Source organism: Larus michahellis, chromosome 4 (genome assembly GCF_964199755.1).
Source record: "Larus michahellis chromosome 4, bLarMic1.1, whole genome shotgun sequence".
In the NCBI taxonomy this organism is placed as follows: Eukaryota; Metazoa; Chordata; class Aves; order Charadriiformes; family Laridae; genus Larus; species Larus michahellis.
This window is the reverse complement of record NC_133899.1, coordinates 10,926,761-10,946,074: the sequence shown is the minus strand read 5'-3', so window position 1 is coordinate 10,946,074 and position 19,314 is coordinate 10,926,761. Positions and strand designations below refer to the sequence as shown.

General features: G+C 41.6%; 2 protein-coding genes across 9 annotated transcripts in view; one reads left to right on the top strand and one right to left on the bottom strand.

The window, feature by feature from the left end:
* The first annotated feature begins 181 nt into the window (after nucleotides 1-181).
* On the top strand, nucleotides 182-2,258 carry SS18L2 (SS18 like 2). The gene is made up of 3 exons (XM_074582938.1): nucleotides 182-379; nucleotides 594-670; nucleotides 1,459-2,258. The coding sequence occupies exons 1-3, from the start codon at nucleotides 311-313 to the stop codon at nucleotides 1,544-1,546; spliced, it is 234 nt and encodes a 77-aa protein (XP_074439039.1). The 5' UTR covers nucleotides 182-310; the 3' UTR covers nucleotides 1,547-2,258.
* Nucleotides 2,259-2,662: 404 nt separating this feature from the next.
* Nucleotides 2,663-19,314, bottom strand: part of GARRE1 (granule associated Rac and RHOG effector 1) — a 62,467-nt gene continuing 45,815 nt past the window's right edge. For all 8 annotated transcript variants that reach the window (XM_074582925.1, XM_074582926.1, XM_074582932.1 and 5 more), the window contains 7 exons: nucleotides 15,627-15,724; nucleotides 14,051-14,176; nucleotides 12,568-13,559; nucleotides 9,084-9,249; nucleotides 8,111-8,245; nucleotides 5,867-5,945; nucleotides 2,663-5,286 (listed from right to left, as the gene is read on the bottom strand). In XM_074582925.1, coding sequence (XP_074439026.1) covers nucleotides 4,963-5,286; nucleotides 5,867-5,945; nucleotides 8,111-8,245; nucleotides 9,084-9,249; nucleotides 12,568-13,559; nucleotides 14,051-14,176; nucleotides 15,627-15,724 — 1,920 coding nt within the window. In that variant the 3' untranslated portion in view covers nucleotides 2,663-4,962. The remainder of the gene's footprint in view (nucleotides 5,287-5,866; nucleotides 5,946-8,110; nucleotides 8,246-9,083; nucleotides 9,250-12,567; nucleotides 13,560-14,050; nucleotides 14,177-15,626; nucleotides 15,725-19,314) is intronic.

Genomic DNA, 19,314 nt, shown 5'->3' with positions numbered 1-19,314 from the left:
ATTTAAAACACCGGTGAATTTGTAAATACCCAGGAGGGATGCCCTCAGGGGAGGCCTTTCCCTGCGGGGAGGGGGATGGACGAGGCGGGTGCCTGGGAACCAGCACCTTGTGTACCTCGCTCCACCAAAGCGAGGGTTGCTCTCTCTTTTTTTTTTTTTTTTTTTATTTTAAACCAGAATAAACCGTTCAATAAAATCAGTCTTTTTGACGTTATTTCGATGCTTCTGGGGCACGTTTAGTCCCGCCCGGGCACGGGCGGGACTAAACGTGCTGAGGGGACGGTTCCCGTCAGTCGTTGCGCGGGCCGCCATGTCGGTGGCCTTCGTGCCGGAGCGGCTGCGCGGGAAGGCTGAAGTGAACCAGGAGACGCTGCAGCGGGTGAGCGCGGGCGTGAGGAGGGGGGCGGCGGTGGTATGAGCCCCTTTCCCGGCTGAGGTAAAGCCAGGCGGGCGGTGGAGCGGGCCCCTCTCCCGGTTCGCTGAGGTAAAGCGGGGGCGGTGATGGCGGAGGTACGGGGCCCTTCTCCCGGCTCGGCTGAGGTAAATCCGGCCGGGCGTGAGGCGGGCGGTGACGGCGCGCTCCTGTGCCCTAGTTGCTGGAGGAGAACGACCAGTTGATCCGGTGCATCGTGGAGTACCAGAGCAAGGGCCGGGCCACCGACTGTGTGCAGTAAGTGAATCCCCGCGGGCGGGCTCCCACCCCGGCCTGGCCACTCGCCTCCTCCTCCGGGCCAAAGCGGAAGCCCGAGCGCCTCACAGTCCCCAGGTCCCTGACGAGAGTGAGAGGCTGTTCCTGCTCTCCAGAGGTTTCCTGCCGCTGAAGAAAATGCGGTTATAGTTCTTATTTACACAGACCTGTAAAGCAAAAGTGCCGTATTCTGTATAGAATAATGCCTGCCTGTTTTTGTCAAGGTTTTAGTTCTGTGTTAATATGAAAACCAAGCTCTGTTGGGCAGGCTTTTCTTGCCCCCGCCCCCGTGCCTGTAAAGCGCAGAGCGGTGTTTAGAGCCGAGCGAGGCATCCAGCCCGTGCCTCTGCCACAGCTCCGCTCTCAAACCGGCTGACAGACGGGCTGGCAGCCACGTCCGAGCCGGGGCTGTGCTGGCTGCAGCGTCCGACCAGCCTGGCAGCGGGGCTCTGCCATCTCCCACTCCTGGGCTGCTCTCCGGCATTGCTGCAGCTTTTCAGTGTTGATCATACAAAGATCTCAACCTGCATGTTTACTGTCAAAGTTGGTAAGTAGAAGGTACTTGGTAGAGTGCAGTTCAGTGCAGTATACTGGGCTTTAGATCAAAAACAGGATAGAAGGTGTTTGCCCTGAAATTTTTTAAATTATTAATTTTTTTTACCTTTCCCTAACAGCAAATGTTGATCAGATTACAAAAGTGACTGTTAAAGTGTGAGTAGTTTGCTAGAAAAGCACACACTTCCCAGATAATGTGTTTCTTCCTCTCACAGGTACCAGCATATCCTGCATAGAAACCTCATTTATTTAGCTACAATTGCTGATGCGACGCCACCCAGCACACAGAAGACTGTAGACTGACCGCGTGCCTGGACACGAGCAGTGATGCTTTAAGAATGTGTAGAAATACTTAAGAGTCCCACTTTGAGAGCTGAGAAAGTGTGGGCTTGAAAGGCAGGTAAAAAGTCATCCATACTTGCCAGGTTTTTTTACCCATTACTATAAGCATAATTTAAGGGTGATAATTATCATACTCCCTGTTCCTCTCTGAAAAACTCCATGTAGTGTACTTTGGAAAATAGCCCAGTTGTTGGGACAGTGCTACCAGACGCCTTTGGAGGACTTGCAGCCTCACTGAAGCAGAGACTGTTTCATGATGGAGGTTGTACAATAGCAGCGTGAGCACTTGGCTAGGTAACATCTCTCTAACTCCAGCATGACAAAGTCAGGCATACATTGCCATATATATAAGCAGTAGACTGCCTTGTATCTTGTATTGTAGGAATTGTGCTTAATAAACTAAAGATGTTCTTTTTAAATTATAGTATATCCTGGATTAACATAACGTTAACAAGGGAGCAGCTCAGTGATTTAGTGAAACAGAAATGTGAACTTTTCTAGGAAGGATGGGACCATTGTATAACTTAGAGCAATTAAGTGCAAGGGGGAAATGAAGCCTTTATTCCCCTGAGAGAAGGCTGCGTATTTGCCCTATTGTGTCAAGACTTCGTGCTTGAAGTGTGCTGTACTGCAGACTCTGTAACCAAGTAAATTCTTGCATAATCAACATGGATTCATATGCTTCCTGGGTATTTGTCAACATCTATGGTCAGCTGCGTACTGGTGTACTCTTACCCAGAAAGAGTACAGCTTGCTTGCACACCTCAGTGGCATAATTAGCATAAGCTAAACTAATAGTTCGGTCAGGGATGGGGGAGGAGTTTACTTTTCGCTCACTCCCATCACAGCTATTTACTCTGGTTGCTAAAAATTGAAGTCACTTCAATGGCGATGTCCATCTGCACTACCAGTTCAAAGACACTGCTAGGGCTTTTTCTATCTCGTGTTCTTCATGCAATCTACTTGAAGAAGTAGCCGTACAGATGCTTCAGACTGTACAGTGCATAACGTTCATTTTTATAGGATGAGTCAGTAAGTAGGCAGTTGACAATTTTCAAACTATTAAATAATCCCATGTTAATGAAATAAGATCTTTGTTTACAAACCAAAGTTACAGTTTAAGGTGCTGCTCATTTTCAGCAAGGTGCATATTTTAAACAGGTATGACCTATTAAATGTATATCTTTAATAAAGCAAATAGTTTACTTTTACAGAAGCTTTAAAATACAAAATGTACAGTTCCAGTTCAGAAGCATTAGCTATTCACAAGGAGCACTGCAATAAGGGTAAGTTAACTAAGCACCAAACCCTTGCACTTGGCAGTGTAAGTGAAGTTTAATGGCAAGACTCGTTTGCCAAGTGCAACAATTCTTAAAATTACCAGTGTTCAGAACAATCGGAAGCAAAGGACAGAGTAGCACCTACGTGGTCAAAATGCAGACAAACTTTCTTCGTTTTCACAATTCACTTATGTAGGTCCAGAAACTTGCCAGCATTTATAATTATGGATAAACTGCAAAACCTATAGCAATAATTTTGGCACTTGTTAGAAAAAGTTCAAAATGAAGTGTTTTCATTAACTTCCATTTTGGTCTTAGTATGAATAACCAGTAAGTACAACCAAATTTAGGATTTAATATTAGATCTAAATGACAAGATTTAGGAAACTCAAAACCATTCATCAAGTTAAATAACCACTAACATTTTCAGCAGAGGGTTTTAAAAATTATAGTAGTACAGACCATTAACAATTTACAGACAGAAGCCACACTGATTGTGCAAAGCACGTTACTGTAAAAAGTCTATGTACAGCAAACAAATCTTTGTAAACATGGTAAGTATGAAGTTTCAGAAAACATGGTGACAATATCATAAATACAGGCAACATTGGCATCCTCAAACAGCACAAAAGGTAACAATCTGGGCCTGCAAATACAGCCCGTCACCATACAAACAAAAAAGGTGGATGGGTTTGAAATACCCAAATGTTTAATAGTTTTAGTGTTGTGTATACTTATATATATATATATAACGTATTTATTTTTTTGGTATCTTTAGGTATAGATGTACTTAGTTTGTAGAAACAAAACCAACAAATGTGCTTTATCTTCATTGAAAAATTATGTAGTTAGAACTAATAACCCATTTTACTAGTAGTTAACATATTAGAATGATATGACTTAAGAAAAATACAAAAATAAGATTAATACTGTCAAAACTCTTATACCAGAAAATATTGTGGTTTTTAGACTCTTTCAAAGATGAAATATGAAAATTTAAATAAGCTCTAACTATATAAAGAATCTTCTGTAATCTCAATTACTATACAGTGGGATAGCTATACATATATTTACCATTGTTCTTCAGTTTTTAAGCACCAGTCACTCTCCCGCATCCACTTTGGTTGGAAGATTATTCCTAATTCCACAGGTTCACTTAATGGCACATATTGACTGCAAATAATTACTTTATCCTTTTAAAAAAAATAATGTTCTTTTAACTAACTGCTACCCCACATTTCAGTTTAGTATCTTCTGAGCCAGCTCACAATTTTTCATCAACTGTAGCATCTGAAATAAGACTTTAAATATACGCAAGTAGTCTTTTAGGCTGTACTTTCACACGCTTAAGGAGCACTGTGTGGATAATGCCTTTGGCCAAATGAAGCAGTAAGAAATGGTATATTTATTTGCAAACCGGTGTCCTCTTATCCACACAGATGCCACCTACTTCAAGCAGCTCAGGTAAATTTGTGACGCGAGGTTGAACGGATCTGCTGATCTTTGCTTAGAGTAAGGAAACTACCACGAAAGTCGATTTCCCAACTGTTTCTGCAGGTTTTGTAACAAACTCGTGTGGCACACGAAAAGCTGCTGTTGCACTTCATTTTAAAAAAAGCTGCCCCCAGGCCGTTCATGGAGAATACAAAGGTTTTACAGCTCGTCCGTTATAAATTTAAACACAGTGTTGAGCAAAGTGACCACTATATATTTGCATCAACATATTCGATGTGTTTCAGTAAGATGTTTAACTATAAATCTATATGAAAAATAGCTATAAAATACAGTGTTTCTTGTATGGTAGTCCTTCAGCAGTTCTTTTAAAAAAAAAAAAGTTGTGAAAGTAAAGGCAATATACACATTTTTAAAAGCATTTCTACATCACAGTTTTGGGCTGTTTCATGTACATCAAACAAACATATCGGCCATATTTGCTCAGCACTGTACGTCAGAATTCAAGAGCTTGTGTATCTCACCCCAACACCCTCAATTCCCTATTTCATGAGATAAACAGGATATAGCCAATACACAATTGTGAGACCAAGCGTACATCATTTCCGTTTGGCCCTGTGCTGCGTTTTCCGCTACGCAAAGCCACTAGTACTGATGCAGGTAAGACGGTCTGCGTTCATGCTTCACTGGGAAGGATTTAAAGCCCTTGTTGATCTGTTTGTGCTGGGAAGGCTGCTGTTGCGACTGCTGCTGCTGCGCGTAGGCGAAGTTGGAGGCAATTCCTGCTGCTGGGGCGCAGTCGCCGGCTGCTGCCCAGACCGGGGACTGGAGCATCTGCATGGTGTCGCTCCACTGGCTGGCGGGGCTGCCCAGCGGGTACAGAGAGCTGCTCTGGCCGGGCAGCGCACCGGGGACAGAGGACGCGTGCTGCCAGGGTGCCTTCGGAGGCCAGGTTTTGGTTTTGTTATCCTGACAAAACAGAAGCGGTTGGGGGGCTTTTTGTTTGTTTGAATACCAAAACACCTCTTTTTTGAGACAATACTTAACACAGCATCTTATCCCTCCTTAAGACATTTGCAGAAAATTAATTTACATTTGAAAGCAGAATTGATGCCTTTATATAGCACTCTCAATTCTTAGAATATCTGCCTATTGAAGAATTTTTCTTATTTACTTCAGCACATTTGCTTGACACATAGTAACCCCGCTCTACAGCAAGATTTCCAGCAAGACCTGTCATAAATCTGGTGATGCTTTAGTTTTCTCTGCACAGACAATTCAAACTGAGCGCGTTGCCTCTTAGCTTAACTTGAAAACTTTGTTTTTGCGATAATTTCTACTACAAGGGAAAAAGATAAGTTATTCCAATTTTAATAATTAAACTTGGTAACTTTGATAAGTACCTAGTACTACTTGAGTGCAGAAGGTTAGGGTTTTAGCTGAGGTAAGCAATCTGGAGATACAGATGCTATTCTAGTTGTTTTCCTAGTGTAAACCACCCCAAAATGCAAACAGGAAAAATGACTAAGCCAAGCCATTTTCAGCTTACCTGATTGCGGTCATCTGCTGCAGAAAGAAGAGGTGGTGATGGCAGCGTACTAGGTTCCTGTTCGCCACTACTGTGTTTTCTGACCAAAGAAAGAGTGACATTTACTACTTTTTTTTTTTTTTTTTAAAAAAAAAAAAAAAAAGAAGGAGTCCCCCACATTAATCCACCACTGCCATATACCGTTCTGTAGTTCGGTCTGTCATACTTGACAGCCCAGAATGTGTACTGCCGTTACATCTTGTTTCGTGTATTTTGCTCGGGACTGGTAAAAGCAGCAATGCAGCAGAAGTTCATTACTGAACACTCAGAGGCGTGGCAGGGCAGGGGCTCTCTGAGCTTCAGCAATGCACGCAGTTCTGCAGAGGTAAAAGGAAGATAGGCAAGTCTTTTGCCCACTTTAAAGAAATCTGCCAGAAATTGCCTTTTTTCTTCTGTTGTCTGCTCTGTTGTGGTTTTTTTGATTTTTTTTTTTGTTAAGTATCTTCTCTGAAATAACTTTACAGACAAGGCAAAAGAAACAGTTGGGCAAGTGAAACGTTTGCTGACAAAAAATGGTATACTTTGGTTTAAATTTGTGACCTAATATCAAATAGAATCCTTCACCACATGTGCTTTAGATTAAAGCAGAATCTTTTATCCTTTGATCCTTCATTTAAAAAAAAAATAAAAAAAATAATGCCCACACTCGAATCATCATGCCTCCGTAGGTAAGCAGTCCCTTTGCAGGCCAGCTTGACAACAGTCAACCTTTTTCCCTTCTCTTCCTGTGTAGCTGTGGCATTCTGTCAGACCCTCACTTGGAGAGTGTTTTTCTTCCTCAAAGTAACATAAGACACTAGTACTGTTACTTTAGCTGCAGTTTTTATTTATGAGGCACACACGTGGGAAACTTCCTTCTGCTCTTCTCTTCAGACCACCACATAAAGCACAGGCTGTTGTGCTTGTTGCTCCTTGATCAATCTCTAGATAGCTGGTGGCTTGGCCGGTTAATTCACCCATTGTATGCTTATTGTGTTTTCCTTCCCTGCTTCTTTTTTAAAAAACACAAATAATTACTGCTTTTTCTGTGGCTGCTTATTAGGTAGCTCTCTTCCATTAACTTCAGTTTAGCATTTATTGAAGCTCAATTCCTGTTCCCTCTATATGAAATCTTCGTAAGTGTAAAAATTCATAAAACAGCTCTTCTTTTGGTTAATTCCCTTCAACCTGCTTGCCTGAGTTTCATCTCCAACATCAGCGTACTTCCCTTCTGGCAACGCATACCAGCCACGTAGGTACGGTCTGCAGGGAACTGGCAGCACATCCACTGACTTTCTCCTGCCACCAAGCACCAGACAGAATCTTGTATCTAAATGTAAGACTTAAATTATTCTGTGATCTAAACAATAAGGGAATATTTGGCCACAGAACTAGCTTATTTTATTTTTAGAAAAGGCTTTGAAAAATAGTTTGAGAGAATGAGCCCAGATTGGAACTCATCTGGAATTCATGCTTGTGCTTTTCATTATTCTCTTAGTTGCTTAATCTATGGAACCACTGAGGTTCCAAAGATACCAAGTGTTCAGCCCTTTAGAAAAGCAGAAAGTAATTGTGGTTTATACTACTACTTTTAAATGGATTGTTCACAGTTTAAAACCCTGGCTTTTAAAGTTACTAAGCGTATTTGTGAATGGAATTAACCCTCCTCTTCATATTCTCAGAAATAAAGGACTAAACAGACATGTATTTACAACTACTAGAACAGCCGCGTGGGCAAGGCGAGACAGAAGTCTACACAACATTATCCATGGTATTTCTTGAGTGCCACAAAGCTGCAGCAGAAGCCAGGAAATGGGAACTTGCGCTGGGGACATGACAGAGCTGCAGCCGAGTACACACTGCAGAAACCAATTCAAAGATGGTCTCCGAGGCCTCAGTAGTTCAGAAACAAGTGTCATCTGAAATAGATTATCATGGAAGAACGAAAGCCTCGCATCTTTTCTAGACGTACTGAATTCCAGCTAAAAACTCCCTATTTGCACAGGTGCTAGCTTGTTTGAGATGACAGCTGCTAACACAACTCCATTTGGGAATCCCTAGTGTTAAAGTCAGATATGCTACACCCTGATCATACCATCCGTGTAGTATGCACACTGACGCTTGTATAGCTTCCTTTAGTTGGCAGGGGCTGCCTTCGTGTGGCTACTCAAAATACCAAAAGAAGAATCGTAGGAAGTGGTATGTGTTTCTGTTCATTTCGCTCACCTTCTCTGCTTTACTGCAGCAACAAGGTCTGGCCCTGAGAACATGGAGAACAGGCTGTCGCCATTAGCTGAGGAGGTCTCGTCACTTGAGCTGGCAGAGTCCCCCTGAGTACCAGACCAGCTGTTTGTCACGTCACTGCAAGACACAACACTGTGTTAGTCCTCGTGTGCGCCCAGGGAGCCACGCTGAGCCTGGCTCACAGGGGGCAGATACCTCAGAGCACAAAGAACAGCTATCCTTTGCAAAACAAATACTTTCACTTATTTACTTCTGAGTAACACACCACTGCTTTGTCTGCTACGGTCACTTCATATAAAATTTACCAAGCTAATTATATAAATTAAAAGTGTCTCTCCTGATCAGGAAGGAGAAACAGAGATCTTGGGTTTGCAATCACTAAGCAGTTGTCTTTTTCATTGCAAACTGAGCTAGAACGCATACTTGTCCTAGTGGTTTTAAACTTGAGAATCACAGCTATTACATCATGGACAAATGGACTGAGGATTTTGAAATATTTCTGTTGTAATAAGTAGTTATGATTTGGAAGAGATTAAGAACTAGTAACATACTTGCTGTAAGGCACTGTGACATGCCTTAGAGAAGCCAGATTAAGCGGCTAAAATCTGGAGAGCCGAATTCAGTCAGGCACTGCAACTTCCACAGCATCTCTCTTCATCAAAACTAGGTCTTAGAGGTTTTGAAAATACTGAAAGAAAACTGTGCTGAATGAATCCGTGCTATACATTCCTTATTTCCTCTGTTTGAGTTAAAGAGCATACCACACCCATATCAGTGCTTCAGTATCAGCAGAGCGGGAAGGGTTCACATTTCTCGCTCTTGACATAATAAAGTGCAGCTTTCACAGATGCAGCAGCAATTGGAAAAAAACACCCAGTGTTCCTACCTTCTGCCAAGTCCGAGTGTAAAATAGAGTCATACCCAATAAAGCCATGTAGCTTGTCGAATCTCTTACCCTTCTGTGAAGTACTCGGGGAAGGGCCAGGTTTTGTGAGGATCATCAGGCAGAGGCCAGTTGCCACGGGCGTTGCTTGGGCGCCGGACGTGCTGTGCTTGCCTTTTCTGTTGCATGGCCTGGTTCACCCCGGCAACGTAGCGGGCAAATTCGGGATCCGAGCCAACTGAATAAAAGAAACCAGGAAGTCAGTTGCTGACATTCAGCTATTTCTACTGCAATTATCCCCCTCATTTAATCGGTCAGGCTTCACCGTACCCCACAACAGAAAATAATTCCCTCACCGATAATAAATGCCAGACAACAGTTGATACCTCTTCACTGAGCAGGGAAGAACACTGAACGTTTTTAAAAGGTAGATACGCAGCATGGTGGATAATAGTTCTCACACGGAAGTATACCTGCCCCTTGCATTCCCTCAGGGACGTAGTATTTGTCACTGTGATCATGGCTATACACCGAGAGCTCCACTGTCCCACCAGCAGACACTGAGGGAATCAGAGCCTGTACCTTTATCCAAGCTCAGAGAGAAAAAGACTGTGTCAATTATAGTTGATTCCCAATTGCAACAAGATTCCCAGCCCTGTTGTGATCCTGCCTGCTTCAAGAAATCACAATGTCAGATTGAGCATGTTAGAACACAGAGCCCAGAAATTACCTACTTCCTACAGAAACTACACAATTTCAAAAACATTCTGATCCTGACCTGCAAAATATTTCAGAATGAGATTGATATTTACATAAAAAAAAGTAATTATTAAAAATAAAAATTCTTCCATTCTTCAAGTGCTTTATGTGTCCAAGCACCTGTTAAGCGATCTGGTAAGTGATGAGCATGACCTTGAGCAGACACAACAAAAGCCTCAATCCAAAAGTGTTTTAAAAGCTCAATTGACCAGAGCAAATAATTCAGGTATTAAAAAGAATACGATTAGGAGTCAGTGTAAACAAGTTTCCACAGCTGCTGTTTCTTTTTGCCCCACCCACCCCCCGCCTTTTTTTTTTTTTTTTTTTTTTGAAGGAAAACTTTGCAATCTGACTGGATTTCTGGGAACCATCTAGGCTACCTGCACAGTAACCACAGCAGGCAGCACTGGCCTGAGGAGCATCCAACAAGCACACCCAGCTCGGAAAGCAGAAACCAGTCTCTCACTCCACGGCATCCCTATGTTCCCTTCAGCATTTAGGAGAAAAGTTTCCTCATTTTCATTTGGCACATTCAGAAAAGAGCAGCTCCACATTTCTTTGGATGCAAATTAAAACAAGAATGAAGAAAATCACTTTTGTTTCTAAACATTCTTTATTATAGGAGCAAGGGAGAGAGCTATCTGACAGCTGTACAGAAACAAAACCTTCCCACTAATACTTGCTCTCCTTGAGAAAGAGCTTTGTGCCAGTTAAAGACGAGGCTGGAAGCCAGACACATCCTCACAGCTAAGTTCAGATTCTAGAGAGATTCCAAAGGGCGTGCAGGTTTTGTTTCCTATAGGTAGCATTAAGTGTTAAATTACTGTTATATTCAAATAGCAACTCGTGCTGATTTTTACCTCAATAAAAACATATCAGGTAAACAGCTTTTCATCAGGTATATTTTTTACTTTATTCTTCAACATCTGTGAAAATAATTCAAGAGACCTGGAGGTATCAACATTCCTTCTACTAGTTCTTACTACAACAATCCTTCATCAAGTCCTTACAGATGATAAAAAAAAAAGCAAAATACATTTTGGTAGCTAGTTAAGTCTTCGACATGAAGCGCCATCAATTTTATAAATTCTTAATTAGCAGATTTGCACCTGAAGAGAGACATCGTTTTCATGCTCTAAAAATATTTATTTTTATTCAAAAAAGTAATGCCATTTGTTTCAAGTGACAAATGTACGAAGTCCTAAGAAAGTTTGGAAATGAAAAAATCTTTTGTGTTGTGAAGTTTTCTGTACTACACTGACTAGAGCTTAAACTGCAAGTTCCTGTAGCACAGCTCAACCTGGCAAGTTATGTGGAGAAAAGTTACCTTTCCAATAGGAAAATCTATTCAATTGGAAGGGTTTTTTTGTTTGTTTCTGTTTTGTTTTTTTTTAACATCCCAGATTTGTGGAAAATACTGTTTACTTATCACTTCAACTGCGAAAACAATATCAGATACCATTTATCTACTTGAATCGCTTTCAAAGTCCTTGATATTCATCGTACCAAAAGGAACAAAACTAGTAGCTTTATGTAGATCAAAAGGAAAATACTACAGAAATACAGTGGATTCAAAACGCTAACAATGCCAGTCCTTCGTATACATGCAGTTTTTCCCTACACATACATGTATTTGGTGCTTGGTGAAAATAATTGTATCCTTCCTTAAAGGTCGTGACAATCCTTAAGTATATGCCATAAATATGTTTGAATAAGATGATGCTAATTCAGACTTGCAATTATTAAGAAGCTTTTGATAACATAACCACGATGCCTATTTTTGCTTTATAAACTCCACTAATTTACCAATTCAGTTGACAAAATAACTATCATAATTATGAGCCAAAAGGGCTGGTTTCTGAGACACCTACGCAGTCCTAACACAGGTGCATGCAAAGGGGCACAGGGAAAGGATTCCTGGTTTGAGAAAGGGTTTTCCTGCTGTAGCGCTGCCTCCCTCCAAGCAGTTTCCATAAATGCACGCTGCCAAGTTTCTGTAGCTACGTTCCAGCCCAACACAAATTATTGTTAGGAGAGAACAGATTTGTAAGTTGTTCTCAGGACTGCTATCAGAAGAATTCATTAATCTCTTCTTAGACGCTACAGTCAATTTCATAGTCTTTAGCTATTTGCTTTTGGCTACAAAATTTTATTTCACTTCATCTCTGTCAATAATCCCTCTGCAATTACAGTTTATTGGTGGTTCAAACACACCTGGCAAACCACGTGGCACTTGCTCTGTAGTCTCTAACCCTTTGGCACCCAAGCCTTTCCCTGCAGGAACGGCTGTAGGACAGGAACCAGAATGACTCCCATGGAACTGCAGAGTGATGGAGGGGAAATGCAGGGATACGGGAAAGATGTGATCCGGCTGTATCTCCCAACTGCCAGACTGGGCAAGAGCAGGAAGGCTCATTGTGGGGAGAGGTAAAATAGATAAGTTCAAGAGTTTGGTTTTAAACAATTTTAGAAATTAACAATAGGAGGAACATGATCTGTAAGTATCTGTTTCAGTACTTTGATGTGGTCCATACAGGAAAGGCCAGAACTACACCTAGGACGAGAAACAAGGAATTTGTTCACGTTCTTATTTATTAATGAAAGTTTCTTGTACTTTAGTTCACCTTCTTTTAAAAAAGAAAAAAGGCATGCATATAAATACCTGCTTGTCTTTGTAAGCACCCTCGCATCTGGTGGACAGCACTAGGAAGTGACAGTTATTGCTAGCAATATTTAACAGTATTCTTTGTAAAAGGACTCTTATAAAAAAACCATCATAAAGGAAAAAGACACACACCTGCAGGGTCAAAAGGCAGGATTTCTCCCAGCATCCCAAACACTCCATCAGTTTGGTCACGATTTGGCCACGTGTTGTTTCTAGGTCCTTGTGGTTTCTGTCCTAACATCTCTGACATCATGTTGTCCATATAGCTGCTCACGAGACCCAAGCTGTACAAATCAGAGCTTAAATCTGAAAAACCGGGATTGTTCCACTGGTTTATATGAGACAATCCAGCTCCAACAGCTTGGGCTGGCTGCTGTGAAGAATTAGTCAGCCATTTGGCAGGTACGCGTTGCTGTGGTCCAATAGGTTGAAGCAAGTGTTGGTAATACTGCATTTGCTGCTGCTGCTGCTTTTGGGACTGCTGCTGCTGCGACAAGCCCTGCTGAGAAGGATGCAGCGGCGCATGAGAGACAGACTGCGGTTGCTGTTGGACTGTTCCTGATTTCTGTTCTGTTGCTGTAGAGGATGCAACCGAGTTCCTTCTTTTCACCATCGGAGAAGTCTGCTGGGATTTGCCCATGTTAAAACCAGACAAGAAATCAATAACATCCTGCATTTCTTGGTCAGTTGGTAAGTTCATACCTTTGTCATCCTTGCCATCATCTGGCTTGAAGAAGTTGTCCCGTCTGTCAACTAGAAACCCATTCACTATCTGGTTATTTGTGCTCTGGATTGACTGCAGTGGATCCGCGGTCCTAGGAAAGTTACCAATGTTCAAAATGCTTTGTAACCGTGCATCCATGTTAGTGGGCATTTTAGCTTTCTCCTCTGAGCTGGAACTTATGAAGACATTTTTGGAAGGTGTATTGGGGATTGAATAACTTCCAGTATTACTTGTACTGGTGCAGGAAGTTTTTTTTGTAAACCGTGAAGTCAGTTTTGAGAACGTTTTTTGTAGACCACCTGAAGATTTGCTTCCATTTCCGGATGGCATGTCAACTTGATTCCCAAAGTCTGAGATCTCACGCTGTAACTGGATCTGAATACAAGGCAAAGCTTGCTCCCTGCATCAACAAAAACACCTGTATCAAACCATCTCATACATAACTGAGTTTGTACATTGGAGGAAGCGTGCATTTGGGTAACAGCTAGTGGAAGAAACAAAACCAAAGATTGCCAAATTCATCTGCTACTTCTTACGGTAACAATGCAAATTATTACTAGTATTTGCAATAGCATTAACTACTTTCCATTCCTTAAGGAATTTTACTTGTACTTCAAGACCTAAATGGAGACTTATTTAATATAAATTGAGTATTTTTGCAAGAGAGAAACAAAGACTTCTGTACACTTGGATAAGCTGCTGGTTTGTTTTTAAGACAACTGCTGTATCTCTGCATGTATCCACGAGGTACCTACATAAATTACCCATTTCCTGGTCTCAGTTTGCCCCTTCTGATGAACCGGCACTATCCGATTCCTCAGTACAGATCTTTCAACAATGATGGCTTTGTTTACACTAGGCGAGCAGAGCACGACTCAAGAGGAGACGTACCTTCCTTCCTTCCACCGGTGGGTGTCAAACACTGCAGTGTACAGCACGTCTACTAGTCCCAGAGTCTTCTCTGGATCCAGGCTCCTCTGCAGCAAAGACATTGTTGCTGGATCTTCTTTCAGACACCTGAAATCATTAAGTTTAACTTAAAAATCAAAATGTTTACTTTTTACATTAAACAATTTTACCACACTAGTCAGATATAAGGCCAGTTGATGCACTGCTTCTGCTCCTACAGAGGTGCAATTAGTAAGGGCAGGATAATTCATGTCTGAATGCCTGAGGGCTCCTAAAGCCTACGCCTGCAGCCCTTGGTTTCTTTCTCCTGTTGTATATTCAACTAATCTAACTGTAAAATTAAGAGTTACATGATTTATTTTGAAATCATGATTAACGATGAGCTCTTTTGCTGAGCAGGCATAATTGAGGCAGAGAGGTAAGAAATAACAACTACACAAAGCCCCTCTCTGGGAAATGGCAAAGGCACTCTGCAGACTGACACAAGCCCCAGTGCTTGGGGGGGCTCAGGAGCCCCCAGCCTGGCAGGCTCCCCCGGGAAAGTACCCACTGTATCCAGCAGCCGGGGGAAGACTTTACAGAGCTGTGAAGATGCAGGATTAGTGAATTTTCCTCAATGTCACTGAACATGAGGTGCAATCAGAACAACTTAAATCTAAAGGTTAGGACATCAGTCAAGCACTGAAGGAGCCCCCGCAGCAGCAGGGTACGGAGGCGCTCTCGCCACGCGTCGGCAGGCGGAGCTCTTCCAGAGCACACGGAGCCAGCCTCAAACCACTCCGCCTTATTTCAGTTCTTTCATACTACAGCAATTTACATAAAGAGAACAGAGAAGTGCCAGTTTATACTCCCCAGAGGAATTAAAGATTATTTGGGTAAACAATGAGTTGTCTCGTACTTCTGGACGTGCCACTGGTACCATTAGTAACAGGCGCTCTCGCGAAGGACACAGATGAATGAACTGCCTTGTACTGAAATTCGTAACACTGAGTACTCCCAAGTAAGAGAGAAAGGAAGCGTTTTAATTCCACATTGTTGTTTCAAAAGGGAAGAAATCCTCACCTAAACTGTAAATCACTCCTACCATTCTTTCCTAGGCAGCAACTAAACTCTTGCACCACAGAGCTCTGTGGTTTGTGACAGCGCATAAAGAACAGCGCGGTGAAGAAGGAGCTAAAGCTCTCACACTCATCTCAGCTAATTCCTGGCCTTCCTGAGGGAACAGCTGTGAGGACCTGCCAGGGTGGAGCATAACAGGAACACTATTGCATTATTTTTTAAAAAAAACACCTCTTTCATCATCAAGCTTTTACTTTTCTTTAGAATTCTGTTTTAGTTTCAGTGCCTCTCTTCTATTGCCTCCAACAGAGGCAGCACTGGCACAAAGACAGCTGAAGTACAACTGTCAGTCCGTCACGAACATGGCATTCAAGCAGTTCCAGATGGAGGAACTTAAGGACGAAACGGAATTCTCTCTTCCATTTGTACTGCAAGATTTTCCCCTACGTAGTTCAGTCACAGCTATTAGCAGAATCTGCAATACAGTATTTTTATTTACCAAGTTGATGGAACCTGCACCACAATTCTGGATCCTTCTAAACTTATCTGAGGAGCATAGGCTTCTTTATTTTCAATCTGTGCTGTGTCCACAACCACCTAGCAAAGAAAACGAAAATAAAAGGGAAATGATTTTAAGAATTAGTTCTAGTTATTTTACCACCCCTGTAGTTAAGATGCAATCATCTCACCTCCCTGCCAAGCTACAGGTGCAAAAAATAACCCAATAGTTTTAATATCTAAAAAAGAAAGACTATAAAATGGTTAGTATGATACAATAACCTCTATGTCAAGAACTTAATTCTTGTCAATTGCACACTGTAGTTATGCATCACGACGTAGTTCCCAACAGCTCTACCTACCAGTGCTAGTTATCAATGGCTTCGTGTAACAGCCCTGACATTCGAGAGGTTTGGCACTATTACTACTTTAATAGCTCCCAAACACCTATTTATCAAAATATTTTAAATAATTTAACTGCAGTGCATGATATGGTATAGACATAGTCTGAAACTCTTCACATAGCTGACAGTTCTTAACACCCCCTCCTCCTTATAAGATTATAAAATGCCACACCAGCATTTCACAGTTCTACCTAATGGAACCGTACTGTTAATTAATTCCCTTTTACATAAAAGAGAAGAAAAGCAAGTGTCCAATTTGTTGAATTCTCAGCCTTCTGTAAGACATCATGAAGATATACAGAAGATGAAAGTCTTGAAAATTAACCTTCTGTCATAAACCTTTCTTTTTATGGAATTGAGAAGAATGGATTCACTTCAGCTTCATTTAAAACTTTAATACCAGTGATAGTAAGTTCCATATTTGGTTCGTGCTTTCTGTTGTTGTCCAGTCTGCAGGGGTTGGCCTTTTTCATCATTTCCATAATTTCCTATTTTGGTCATGCTGAACCAGCAGCTTTTTGGCAGCAGTCAGCAGTCCTTGCTCCAGTGACTAGCAGATTAGCTGTACCATTTATCCCGGACATGGCAAAAGTCCTCTGGGAGAAGTAAGCCTCAAGGGATACTACTGGCTCTTGTAATCATCCTACACTGGTTCCACTTCTAACTGGTCGTCTACTACTGGTTATGAAGAAATGCGAAATATGAATAATGCTGGGAGTCTCCTCTCTCTCTTGCTCTAACGAAACCATCCAATGACACTTGAACACAATTATTTCCCACCTTTTAGATATTTTAGCGCAAGGCCTTAGTTTTCCCCCCTGCTGACTCTAAGCATTTTCCTGAGTTTATTCAAACTTGTAAAACATGTCTAAGCAGAGTGACAAAACGCCATGCTATTATCCACTCACAGAAATACCTCTCACTTAATAACAGGGCAACTCCATTATTTTTTTCCTTGTATTTCTACCATTTTAATTTTAAGTAATTTGGAAACCTGTGAATCAGCTTATTGCAATTACAATTAGGATAAGCAGAGATGAACTTAGGAGTGATTTTTCTCAACTCCCAAGAAAAATACTGTCTGCATCTCAGACCTGTGAGTCAGAACTAAAATTCTGCTGTGTGCAGACCTGGATCAGCTTCTGGCGGTGGCACAGGGTAGCGCTTGCGGGCTGGGCTTTCCTGGGGGTGACTGCCCCCCTCTGATCTTTGTTTCTTCCCTTTCAAAAAAGTGTTACATTTCTCAACAGTTGGTCAGAGTTACAACATCTGGGATTTAACCATTACTAGGAGATTTAGTGCTTCTGCAACGCATGTTGGTTTTTGCTAGAGAAGGATGGCGGGAGACTCAGTTAAACCTGTTCATGGCTTTGCATGAGGCCCATTCACAGCTTTATTTCCACTCATCTTCTGAATTCAACTATTTTAATACACGTTGCTTTTATTCAAACATGGAGACTTCTTCAGCTGACCCAAATCTGAAAATACAATTCTTAATTTATATGCTAAGGTAAAAACTGAAAAACTGCACTTATAAAATTATTTCTTATGTTAAAAAACTGAAGCCTAAAATAACAACGCCAACTAATTCACATCTCATTGTGCTTTCCACTCTTAATTAAGAGTTTCTTCTTAAAAAGCACATGGCAAGACAGGCTAAAGATAGTGAGACTGTCAAGTAATGTTCTTTTTTAAGTTTGGCATTTAAATGACAAATTTACACACAATTCTGCACTAATGCAGACAGCTTAGTTTCTAAAAGCAGTAAACCAAAGCCTACGTAATATTGTCGCATGATTCATTTATTACACAAAATAAACTTAAAATAAACACATTCTCCCTCCCTGCCTGGTGGGTGCTTAGAGGATAGCTTCCTGTGCATCAGACATCTATTGTTCTTGTTCTACAGGTGTTTCCTCTCTCATCCCCACCCAAAGAACGCTTTGGACAAGCAAATTGCAATTTCTCATCATTGCATGAGGCGACATACAAGCATAATTGAATCTCGTAAAAAATTACGGCACATAGTTTATAAAGAAAAATCTCAACCCTCACACCCTTCCAAACTGTAACAAATGAAAAGGAGACAGAACGAAGAAGAGAGAAGGCTTGCAGGGATTGTCACGCGTGTAGCTCATTACTGTGCCTTTGAAGTTAGAAACCTGCTACTTTCAGAACCTGAGGTCCATGCAAAGATCTTTGGAGACACTCATGATTCAACACAAATAACATTCCTTCTATCAGCACTATCGTTTGGGAAAATGTGTAATAAGTTTTATGCTGACAACTCTCCAAATGTTGTGATAAACCTGAAGAATTACCAGCACTTTAATTACCAGCAGGTCTAACTAGTTATGTCTAGACTGGGGGACACCGGATTTCCAGACTCCTGAGTCCAAATGTGCCTCGGGCCATTCCCCAAATCTCACCAGGGCAGGACTTGGGTGTGCACAACTCTGCCCCCCCTGGAAAGGAAAGGGTGGGAGGCACAGCATCCTCCCAGGCCTTCCTCACCCAGACACTGGGGAGCCAGGAACTCCTCTGAGTTAGGAAGCTGAGAAATGTTCTTTCTTGGCCCCACCTCCTGTACCTTGCTGCTGACTCCCAGCATCCAGCCACGAACTATGGCAGGCGAAGACACAATCCCACTTAACCATCTCCTTTTTTCTAGTTCTTCTTGTATTTATTAATATTTAATACATGTTTTCCTTGAAAACACCGAAGTAGAAATTGGATCAATCCTACTATTCCACAGTTGCTTTCTCTCCTTGCAGAGACGCCACCTTCTTACACCTCCCTGGAAAACTTCCTTACACAAAGTGGTTAATGCACCATCTCCTATCCTTAAATCCCGGTATCGCAGGGAAGTGAGGACTGATTGCAGGCGCACTGCTGTCACGATACTGATGGCCTGTCCCTTTGATTTTAGGCCTTCTTTACGTGAAAAGTCAGTTGAATTCCAGTATGATTTGAACCTATTTCACTACCAGATATTTAATATTAAGGGAGTATCTAATATCTAGCAAAGGAACAATAAAGTAGAAATATCTGACAAATTTATGATTTACAATTTATCATTCACCATCATTGGAGAGCCTAGTAATGGTACCAAAACCCCTATATGGTTTAATGACCTAGGACAGAAAGTCGAAGTCACTAAATCAGCTGTGTGATTTGTTTGAAAAATGTGATATTTACAAAGTAAGTAGCAATATGTATCCTTTCATCACAAATTACAGTTAGTTAAGTCCTGATGGCCTGCCTTCACCTTCAACAATGAATCAG

Excerpts from the sequence above, each read along its gene's own strand:
- SS18L2 (XM_074582938.1), top strand. The coding sequence starts at position 311 with ATGTCGGTGGCCTTCGTGCCGGAGCGGCTGCGCGGGAAGGCTGAAGTG. Across the intron at positions 380-593 it reads ACCAGGAGACGCTGCAGCGG|TTGCTGGAGGAGAACGACCA; the intron begins GTGAGCGCGGGC and ends CCTGTGCCCTAG. Across the intron at positions 671-1,458 it reads CGGGCCACCGACTGTGTGCA|GTACCAGCATATCCTGCATA; the intron begins GTAAGTGAATCC and ends TTCCTCTCACAG.